The sequence below is a fragment of the Gobius niger genome (genome assembly GCF_951799975.1).
Source record: "Gobius niger genome assembly, chromosome: 1".
NCBI lineage: Eukaryota > Metazoa > Chordata > Actinopteri > Gobiiformes > Gobiidae > Gobius > Gobius niger.
The window spans coordinates 22,941,800-22,953,409 of record NC_136852.1 but is presented as its reverse complement, the minus strand read 5'-3'; the positions used below and the strand labels follow the sequence as shown (position 1 = coordinate 22,953,409).

The following is an 11,610-nucleotide window of genomic DNA, read 5'->3' as shown; positions in this document are numbered from 1 at the left end:
GATTGGCATTTGTACTCCAAAACAACCACATTGGTGTCAAATCTAAGCACTGTAGTATGATGAGGGTGAAAACTAAAAAGACAACACGCAACTGTTCTGTGTTTATTTGGGTATTTTGGGTGATTTGTCTGTGCTTGATAGATCCCCAGGGTGCAGCGGAGCGGTACAAGCGCAACAACAACCAACACAAACACGGGCTGGTTGCCTATCTCAACCCCCAGCCTGCTCTGGGGGTGTGTTTGACTGTGTGAAATCTCTTGGTATCTCTCCTAGCAGTCTTAAGGCCTTTCAAGCGCATGAGGCAATATCACACAATCCTTGCAGAGGGAGGAGAGAGATGCAAGCGAACTATCAGAATAAAATAGTGCGAGGTTGACAGAGAAGGCCATTACAAGTATCGATTTGTTCTTACTTCTGTTTACTGTTTGCTTGATTCAGACACTGTAATATTTCACCTGTAAAGCCATCATCGCAGGGTCCTGTGTAACCTGAGTGTACAATAAATACTTTTTTTGAAATGAAATCTCTTTATTGTGGTTTTATTATCGTTCGTACTTTAGAAATGCCTTGGAGTAACCATCAATGATTACAAATTATTATAAAACAGTGAAAGAAAGACGAAAATCTGATGATCAAGCTTAAAATTAATATATTTAAATGTATTAAACAAACAATGATTAACAAAGAATGAACAAAGCTGAATCCAGCTGTACATAAAATATAGCTTATGCTGCAATGTGTGTGTATTTTTAATACATTGTACAAATATGCCAATCTACAACTATATCTATACTATATCTTTATGCCCATATAGCTTGTATTGTCACCCCTTCCTTTAAAGGTGACATTAACATTTGCTTGAATTTTTAAAGGACTGTAGCTAATTGTATACCTGAAAGAGTTGCACAATAAAAGAGTTCTGACTTGCCACCAGATGTCCCTACACACTCAGAAGAGCTCAGAGGTGCTGTAAATGCAAACACTTGCACTGAAAACTTGCCAAGCATTGTTTTCAGCCCTCAATCAAAGCTGTAGAACTGCAATCAAACTGTATCTTATTGCATGTTCTGTGTAGCCTTGCAGTAAAGACACTTGCAACACTGGCAAACAAACAGAATCCGTTGGTCTGTGTACTCTCAATGTTTTAACTAAACATGTAACAGCGTGCTTTCTCGTAAAACGTAAATGTGGCAGAACCAGTTCAGAGTGAGAGCAAATATGAAGTCGCCACAACAGCAAGAGATGGGTCTGTATGGGTCCATAAAAAATAATATCCTATTTCCTAGAATACTTCCAACAAAACTGCTTACAGTTTCTCAAATGAATGTCAGTGGTGTAGAAATGAACAAAAAAAAAAAATCACTGGAAGTTCATGTAGAAGTGCCATTGCATACTGTTAGTACAAGTGGCTTTCTTTTTTTACTTGGTGGTATGTTTTTTCTCTCAAAGGCTGATTTTTTTGCTTGTAGAGGAAATGAGTTTGTCCTCCTCTAGTATATTGTAAACACAGACCTTTGTGGGAAAACATGATGCATCTAATTATAAAGCATGTGAATCAATTTCATGAACGCACCTTCTAGTTTTCTAGCATTTCTGTGAAAGTGACCCTGCATGTCGTGAAAGGAGCCTATAAACATGTTCCTGTTTACTTACTATTTACTAGCATCTTCTTTCATTGGTTGTAATAAAATAAAATAAAAAAATCGGGTGTAGAGCCTTTAAGCAGTGCAGTCAAAGACACCGTGTACCTTCTCACCACCAAAGCCGATATTAATGGAAAGCTAATAAGGTGAGACATACCCTGCCTGAGGTCTGTTGAACATCTGAACCTTTACCAACATGCCTATGTAGCATTCAACACGGAAAATCAAGCTAATCTTTAGGTTGGGTTTTAGGACATTGCAGGATTCAACCTTCTCAGCATGTCTATTGTGCGTGTGTGTGTTTCTAATATGCAATTTGATTGTCTTTACAGGATCCTATTGCACTATATATTACTTTCCACCGGTGGTCAGCTACACACTCTCAGTATGAATGTTTCTCTGGTCTCCATTCTCTTGTGAGGGACGGTCTTAAGCAGAGCTCCTGGCAAAAACAACAAGAAGAAGGCAGCGCTGCATAATGTTGGGGGTATGGGGGTGGGGGGTGGGGGGTCGTAGTGGAGGGGATGTGATGCAACAGGGCTAGAGTTGGAGCGGTGGGTGTCGGCTAAGAGCATCCAGCGGTGGAGAAGGCGCTGGGTGTTGCACAATGGCCTGGAGCTCTGTTGGAGGCCGAGCGTGCCAGCAAGACGGCTTTAAATTCATTATGAGCCCACTTATACAGGCAGTGTGCAGGCAGGGGTGTCGGGGCGGGGTGGGGGTGGTTATGGGGGCACAGATGAAGGAGTATGGACGAATATGTTAAGTCTACACTGTATGATAGAAGACATGTATAAGGTTATACTTCAACTGTAGCGAGCTTGAAGTCGCTTAAGTCAAGGCAAAATGGATCCTTACATGTCAGGAAAGGGCATGCAGCTTAAAACCTCCGAGGTGATGGATCAATGACCTAATTTTGCTATCAACAGTTTTACACTCCCATTTGAAGTATGTGTTTTATTTATTTGTCTTGTGCAGAGCTACACCCAAGAACCTGTTGGGCCCAAAAAAGTTGACTTCAGTTTTCAAGCCAGGTTTAACCCAGAAGAGTTTTAATGCATTGAGACAAGTCAACAATATCTGGATTTAAGCTGTCAGCAGTAAGGAATACAAATTACACACCAAATATATATATTTTATTTTGTTACGTCACTTTCAGTTACAGTGGTAAGCAAAAGTTTGGGCACCCCTGTAAATGTTCATGATTTTCCTTTATAAATCATTGGTTGTCTGGATAAGAAATTTCCGTTAAATAAATCATATACACAGTGACTATATGATTTATGGAAAGTGTGCAAGAAGAAAGAAGAAACAAAATTAGGCATGTGCATAAATGTAGGTACCCTTGTCATTTTTTTTCTTGTCATTTAATTGATTTCAATACCTTTAGCACTAATTATTAGAACTCAAAATTAGTTTGGTAACCTCAGTGACCCTTGACCTCCATACACAGGTGAATCCAATCATGAGATAGGGTGTTTAAGGAGGCCAATTGTAAGGCTCAATCCGAAACAATCAAATTGTAGCCTCTAAGCACTAACACTAGCAACTAACTCCTTAACCTTTCATGGGGTCAACTGTTAGACCTCTATGCAGTTAGTGAACTAGGGCTGGTTCCGAAACGGGCAGATTGCTAAGAGCTCTTACGCCAAACCGGATGTGCGTCAGCGTCCGCCATGGCAAGTTGCCTCCGAATTGGTAAGTCAGTTAGGAAGTAGTTAGGAAAAGGAGCCTTGATGCTAACTATCATGGCCACTTTAGCATAGGGACCTCTGATGCTAACTAACCAGTGATTAGGAGCTATGTGCCATCCCACAAGCCACTGCGCCAAAATCCCCCCACCCTCGAATGATTCATGCGCAACCACTGTTGATTGACAGGAGCACATTTAATAATAAAAATAATAATAATTAAAAATTAAGATTCTGCACAAGCCAAACTTTATAAAAGTGATAAATCCATGTTGTCGTCCCCACAGCTCAGTCACATGTCAGTGTTAAAGAGTAAACTCAGGAAACAGATTAAATGCTTTTGTTTTCATTTAGTAGAAACTTAAGCCACATGGATCATTTGCTGCTGTAGCTTTATGAAACAGCTGTTGAAATAAAATAACACTAAAGGGAAATGTTTGGATCATTTGGATTTATTTTTTTCCTTAAATGTCTTTGTTTGGACACTATGTTGTTGTTGGACACTGTACACTAGGGGGCGACATGCACTTTTGTTTGGCCTGCACTCCACCAATAACTTTAAAGAAGAAGAAAAGCAGCTGTTGGTGATGTCACTTCCCCTTCCCCTGTTTAAGGATGGACGGATTGTTCAAATGCTGCTGAAGGTCTAGTTCCCTAACCGCATAGAGGTCTAACAGTTGACCCCATGAAAGGTTAAGGAGTTAGTTGCTAGTGTTAGTGCTTAGAGGCTACAATTTGATGGTTTCGGATTGAGCCTAGAGCTTCAGCAGCATTTGAACAATCCGTCCGTCCTTAAACAGGGGAAAGGGAAGTGACATCACCAACAGCTGCTTTTCTTCTTCTTTAAAGTTATTGGTGGAGTGCAAGCCAAACAAAAGTGCATGTCGCCCCCTACTGTACAGTGTCCAACAACAACATAGTGTCCAAACAAAGACATTTAAGGAGAAAAATAAATCCAAATGATCCAAACATTTCCCTTTAGTGTTATTTTATTTCAACAGCTGTTTCATAAAGCTACATTATGCAAATGATCCATGTGGCTTAACTTTCTACTAAATGAAAACAAAAGCATTTAATCCGTTTACTGAGTTTCCTCTTTAACACTGACATGTGACTGAGCTGTGGAGACGACAACATGGATTTATCACTTTTATAAAGTTTGGCTTGTGCAGAATCTTAATTTTTAATTATTATTATTTTTATTATTAAATGTGCTCCTGTCAATCAACAGTGGTTGCGCATGAATCACTCGAGGGTGGGGGGATTTTGGCGCAGTGGCTTGTGGGATGGCACATAGCTCCTAATCACTGGTTAGTTAGCATCAGAGGTCCCTATGCTAAAGTGGCCATGATAGTTAGCATCAAGGCTCCTTTTCCTAACTACTTCCTAACTGACTTACCAATTCGGAGGCAACTTGCCATGGCGGACGCTGACGCACATCCGGTTTGGCGTAAGAGCTCTTAGCAATCTGCCCGTTTCGGAAGCAGCCAAAGTGTTTCTCCTCTTTGCATCTTCTCTAAAGAGTGGCAACATGGGAGCCTCAAAACAACTCTCAGATGACCTGAAAACAATGATTGTTCAACATCATACAGAAAGCTGTCTCAGAGATTTAAGCTCTCAGTTTCAACAGTGAGGAACATTGTGAGGAATAAGCGGATTCGGCATCTCACCGAGCGCAAAGCATGCTGGTCCAGGTTAAAGGTCAAGACTACCCAGATCGTATCCCAAACTGTTAACATGACCGAGTGTGACACAGGTATTGAATATTTTGAGCGTTAAAAATCAATGTTTTAAAAGAATTCTGTAAGAAACGGGGACACAGTGTTACTGGAAAGAGACAAATAACTCATGGCCCTTGCTAAACCATCCATCCATCCATTTTCTTTCCCTGCTTTATCCGGGGCCGGATCACAGGGGCAGCAGTCTCAGCAGAGATTCCCAACCAAAAAAAATCAAAAAACAAGTGTTGTATTAAGTAAATAGACGTATCGGTTACAAATAGGATTAGTAGTTAGCCATATGTCTAACTTACTAATTTAATCCATTCACGTCACGACGTTCTGGATCTTCTCTTTCAGTAGTAAATGTGATGAGTACTTATGGTGTCTCGCATATACAACGCTGTGAGTTTCCTTTATAGCACTCCTGAATAGAGCAAAACTCTCCCATAGACTGATTAAGCCCACGTGGACAGTCACACTGCAATGGAGAATGAATGTGAGCCTGGCATATCGCTGTAAAACCACTTTAAGCGACATAATAGTCACTATATAGCCAGTCGTTCTAATATAATTGGTTTTAATGGGCTTTGTTGACACCGTGGGTAGGTGTGAACTTTGACCGGAACATTACAGCGCATGTGCACTGACAATGCTGATTTGGCTTATTGGAAGACCAGAGGCAAAGTTCTAAGGCCTGAAGTGGCAGATCAAGAAAAAAATCTAAGATAAGCAAAGGCGTAGGATAGTGAGAACAGTCACAGTGAACCCACAGACCAGCTCCAAAGACCTACAACATTATCCTGCTGCAGATGGTGTCACTGTGCATCGTTCAACTATTCAGCGCACTTTACACAAGGAGATGCTGTATGGACGAGTAATGTGGAAAAAGCCTTTTCTCTGCACATGTTGAGGTTTGCTAAAGCACATTTGGACAATCCAGCTTCATTTTGGAATAAGGTGCTGTGGACTGATGAAACTAAAATAGAGTTATTTGGGAAAAACAAGGGACGTTATGCATGGTGGAAAAAGAACACTGCATTCCAAGACAAAGTTAAAGTTGCACCGGGGCTGGATCTTTCAACAAGACAACGACCCTGAACACTGCTCAAAATCTACAAGGGCATTCATGCAGAGGAACAAGTACAATGTTCTGGAACGGCCATCTCAGTCTCCACACCTGAATATTATTGAACATTTGTGATTTAAAGCAGGCTGTCCAGGCTCGGAAACCATCAAACCTGACTGAACTGGAGATGTTTTAGAATGGTCCATAATACCTTCCGCCAGAATCCAGACTCTGATTGACTCTGATTTGAGTTAATTTTTCTTCTGTGGTGCCTAAATTTATGCACATGATTAATTTTGTTAGAATAATTCTTGCACACTTTCCATAAATCATATAAACTTAATTTCACTGGTGTGTTTGTCTCCTATGTGATATATTTAACTGAAATTTCTTTTCCGGAGGAAAATCATGAAAATTTACAGGGGTGCCCAAACTTTTGCTTACCACTGTACTTTAGTTTGGTTAAAAAAAAAAAAGCTAATGTGATAGAACCTGCGCAGGAGCTGTTTTGTTGTTGAAATATACCATTATAGGGTAGACAAAGGTCATCTATGCATGAGTCCCATGTATGTTCATTAACACACACTGTCCTGACTAAATATACAAATATCTGTAGTTGGGACTTTAATTGTTGGACGTTTCACCTCTTACCCTCCAGCACTTTAAGTACTACAGATGACGGCTTATGAGCCTTTGTCTACGAGAGAAACTCCTGTACGACTGAGACAGAATGGGTCCATCTATTTTTTTCTGAATTGATATGTATAAGTTGGCTAGGGTTTATGGGCCAGTGGGGGACTGGCTTGTGTTCAGTATTGGGAGCCTTCATGGTAAAATGTACTTTGCCTCTAGGAGCTCACATCAGCTGCCACCTAAAGTTCTTGAAGCATGTTCTGGAACTTTAGGTCCCAGAACATCTTACAGGTGTAGTGTAGATATGATGATATTTATGATAGTCATAAATACATTATGATCAAGTCATTAACTTGCACTCCTGTTCAGGTTACTTACACTACATTTATTGATTTATTTCTACATTAGCATTTACAAGAAAAACACCAATTAACAACAAGTTATTAATTTTTAACATACATTGACATGAAATAACTGGATAACATAATGCACATTTTTACCCCCCCCCCTAGTAAAACATACCCCAATAAAACAAACAGCCAAGTTGACCATGACAAATTAATTAATTAAAAGTTCAGAGTGCCCTGGATTACATTTCTTCTGACACACAAAAATAAACACAGTAACAGCTACAGTTTATAATGTTTTCCCGTAAAATAAAAACAAAACAAGGGTAATAATGTCCCCTAAAGACCCACTAACAGCTTACTTTAGCGTCAGCACCCAATGCACAGTTGACAGAGACCAAGAAAACGGCCTGTCTGACAAATGTCATTGTCAAATATATTACTCATTGTACTCAATTCTGTTAATGAGTATTGTATTTGGTTTCATATAGTGTTCAGGTTTCAAGACCGAAATATTGCCTTAATCTTCAATGAATAGAATATATTTTGAAAAATCTTTCGAGAGACTGTATAATGGGTCTTCTTCACTGAGAACATGTTGTTACACTAATGTAACAAACAGAGGAAGTTTCATAGAAACCAGGTATTGGGCACCCAGTGATTTTGTTCAGGCTACAACAACATCTGGTTGCAAGTCAGATATTGTCACCAAACACAAAACACTGGATGCTTTACACATCAGACCTGACTAAACCAGGAGACATGGCTCCTTTGATGCCAGGCTGAAGAACACAGAACATTACTGTCGAGTCGCAAAAAAGCCCTGCCAGGCGTTTAGAAGCTGTGAGGCATGCTCCAACACCCCTGTGGACACAACAGAACAGTACTAGTATTAATATTAATTGTTAATATTAGTAGTATTCGTATTAATAGGCTCAACAATATAACTTATAACTCACATAAACATTTTTGGGACATAAACATTGACTGGCTCTTTCTCTCATGCAATTACAGTATGTGACCACAATGATTAAAACAATCAAATCATTAAAAAAAAACTATTCACATCCAGCCTGTAACTGGATACCTATCCTGGCCTAATTTACAATATTTACTTAAGACTGGAGGATACGAAAACAACAGCCTTTTCACAAGCCTAACTGCAAACACAGCAGAACAAGCCCTCTATGTGAGCCAGTTGTTGTAAGACAAGACAAAACAGTTTTGAAGTGCAAGGATACCAACCGCAGAGTGCAGGTAGCTGCCCATCTGCAGCACACACTCCAGTGTCTCCAGCATCTGCTCTTTTCGGAGGCTGTAGACTCTGGAGCCCAGAGCAGAGCTGCTGTCATTGTCACTCAATGTAGCCTTTAGAGCCACAGCAGCACACTGCAGCACACTCATTCCTGCAAGACAAAGACATCAACATAGAATCCACTGACTCCATTACTGAGTGTAGGGTTTATGTGATTGAACTTACCAGAGTTATCAGTGGCTTCCACATCAACAAAATAACCATCCATCATCAACTGTTTCAAAACCTAAGAAGAACAGACACTTTTCAAAGGACACATGACAGACAAGACACAGCTGAGAACTCTTTCTAAAATAACTGGTTAAACATGTCACTACTTGTGTTGAACTACAACACATTTATAAGAAAATGACAGTTCAAATTGTGTTCAGGTCCAGTGCAGAAGCCTCACCTCCAGAACCTGAGTGTAGCCCTTTTCAGCGCTGAGATGGAGACAGGATTTGCCCATGTTGTTCCTCTCATTGATGTTTGCTCCCAGACGGATTAGATCACACACAGTCAAGTGGTGGTTGTTCTTTGCAGCATAATGAAGAGCAGTCTGGACAAAAAGAAATGTGCAGTTGAAATGAGTAAACAGCATCATCTCTGAAGATTTTCAAGAAGAAATTATTGTGTTTGTACCATTCCATGGGAGTCTTTGAGGTCCAGGCTGTTGATGGCTACCATCCTTTTAGCGACGGCATAGGCCAGAGCCCTCTTCCCAACACACACCACTTTATGGAGCAGACTGGAAAAAGACACAAGATACAGTGGCATCCAAGACATCCAAATGCTTTATTTCTTACTTTCTGCCGTGTTCATCGGTAGACAGTAGCTCTGCATCACCCATGTTGTTCAGCACCATCTCCTCCTTCTGGAGCTGAGTCCAGAAAAAGGCAGAGCTGTCTAGACTCCAGCTCTGGGGACTGTGCAGCTCCTCCAAAGCGGGACTGGTGCAGGTCATGTGTTCTGGGGACTGGGCCTGGTAATACTCCGGGGACTGGGCCTGGTAATAATCTGGGGACTGGGTCTGGTAATAATCCGGGGACGCGGCCTGGTAATGGTCTGCCTGAGGAGAGCAGCTCATGTAGGAAGTGGGGCTGGGGATGTCCTCTGAACTATCACTGTTATATCCTAAAAGAAAACAAATGTTCACACTGATGTCTAGGGCAGATCAGGACTTGCACAAGAGGCTCCTGTTGTTTCAGGTTCTAGGCATATTTGTTAATGCGTCATTACCTGTCAGGGCAGGTGTGTACTCTGGAGAGGCGGGAGACTCGCACGGTGAGGGAGGCGATGAAATGTTTGTGATGGGACTTTTGAGATCCTCCTCCAGAACCTCCACTATGATTGTCAGTTCCTCCAGGCCTTTTGGCTGACATCGTTTCTGAAAATGGCAAAAGGTATACATCCATTTGAAATGACATTTCACAAATTGAAAGCCTGTTCAGACCTGTTTTCTTGCTTACCCTGGCTGCTTTCTGGCCTGAGCGAGTTTTGACTCGTTCTTCTATGGAAGAACATTGAATTTAGGCAACAGTAAATATAAAGCATGATACATGTTTTGAAACTAAAAAAACAGACACACACAAAAACAACAACACAATATTTCGTAATACTGACCTTTCTTCTTGAATGCATCCTGATGAGAAAACAAAAAATAATTAAATGGCTTGTAATACAGTTCTACATCAACAGCAAAGAATACCCATTTAAAATGATCCTATGCAATCCCCAAGCATCAGCTTCTAATTATCAGATCAGGATTTAGATAAGAGAATATTTCAAAGTAAGAAGAAAAGGGACCTATGTAGCTGGACACAGAAACCGACACTAAACTGTTGCACATTTACCTGAAGCTGCTCAGGCCCCCAGCCTTGAGCTATTCTGATGTTCTGCAACATATCCCTCACTGTCATTTTCACACGGACTCCAAGGTACATTTTTTTGTCAGCTGAAGTCCTTCCCTGTTTGGGGCCTGGAAAACACGAAGGATTACCCATTTTTAGAACAGAAATAGCATATTTCAAATATACTCACAACAATACTTTCTTGTAAAAAAAAGAATGAAAAAAAACACCTTTATGTCATCAGGTCATTACAATGTTATGCGAAAATGAATGCATGGTTACGAGTTATTATTCTAAAGACAAGCCAAAAACATTTGAATTCATATTTTACAAGTTAAACAAAGTATACAAAGATGAATATACCTCTTTTCTTTCCTCGGGACACATTCTTGACAATCGTATGAGACTCGGGGTCGACACACAGAGCCTCACTCTGCATTCCTTCCGCTTTACTTTTGGAGTCCTTTCCGCAGCCGAGTGCTCTCATCTTAAGAAAGCACTAGAGAGACTCAGTCGTAGAAAATTTGAGCAACTCGAACCTGAGCTTTCCAAAGGTCAAACGTAGGTACAGCAGCTGCTTAGTGTGTGAGTGCTGTCCTGTGAGCAGAGGTTGTGCTTCTGACTGACAACACCTGTGTTTTCTTTTTCTTCCCTACCTGCAAAACCTGCCCACGCCTGACGCTGCTCATTACACCAAAACCACTCCCACAGTAATGTTGTGCTTTAAAAGGTATTCCACCTTTGAAAACAGGGCCTGGAAAAGGGGAGGATTAAATGTTAAATTGTTAATTGTGGTCGAAACACATTCCTAACTCTCCTCACCATTCCTAGCATCCCAACTGCTAACAAGGCTATGTATATAACTTTTAAGAAAGTAATGTAAAAAACAACAAATACTGTACACTGCTTGTACCTGCATCCAAGTATGAACCCTATATGTGCACATCACACTCACACAATATCCAAGAGTAAGTTGTTTTGCTGCTCCTTCGAGTCAAACGAATTATTTTGAGCACAGCAAAGCTTCACACAAGTGACAAATCAGGTCAGACAGGAACAATGGTATTTGTTAATGATAAGATACTCAACTTGCTGCTTTTTTATGATTATAGCTCAACTCCAAACTGCACTGAGAAGCACTGAAACTTATATATGGACAAACTTTGTGAATGCCCAAGGGAAATAATCTTTGAAGAGCCAAGCACTTTTTGGTGCCTCTATGTCAGAGTCAACAGTGTCTGTAATATTATGATACAGTATATGTCCAAATTAAGGAATCAAATTGTAGTATAGAATAGAATAGAATAGAATAGAATAGAATGGAATGGAATGGAATGGAATGGAATGGAATGGAATGGAATAGAATAG

The 11,610-nt window shown here is 40.4% G+C and overlaps 1 protein-coding gene across 1 annotated transcript; it reads right to left on the bottom strand.

The window, feature by feature from the left end:
- Positions 1–7,897: 7,897 nt before the first annotated feature.
- On the bottom strand, positions 7,898–10,832 carry LOC306963950 (uncharacterized protein; the record flags this gene model as incomplete). The annotated part of the gene is made up of 11 exons (XM_079557740.1): positions 10,606–10,832; positions 10,246–10,370; positions 10,016–10,034; positions 9,862–9,902; positions 9,632–9,779; positions 9,199–9,526; positions 9,035–9,140; positions 8,805–8,951; positions 8,579–8,639; positions 8,340–8,504; positions 7,898–7,962 (listed from the first exon to the last, which is right to left on the bottom strand). Exons 1-11 carry the CDS (start codon positions 10,679–10,681, stop codon positions 7,898–7,900), a joined length of 1,281 nt encoding a protein of 426 aa, XP_079413866.1. The 5' UTR covers positions 10,682–10,832.
- Positions 10,833–11,610: the final 778 nt, after the last annotated feature.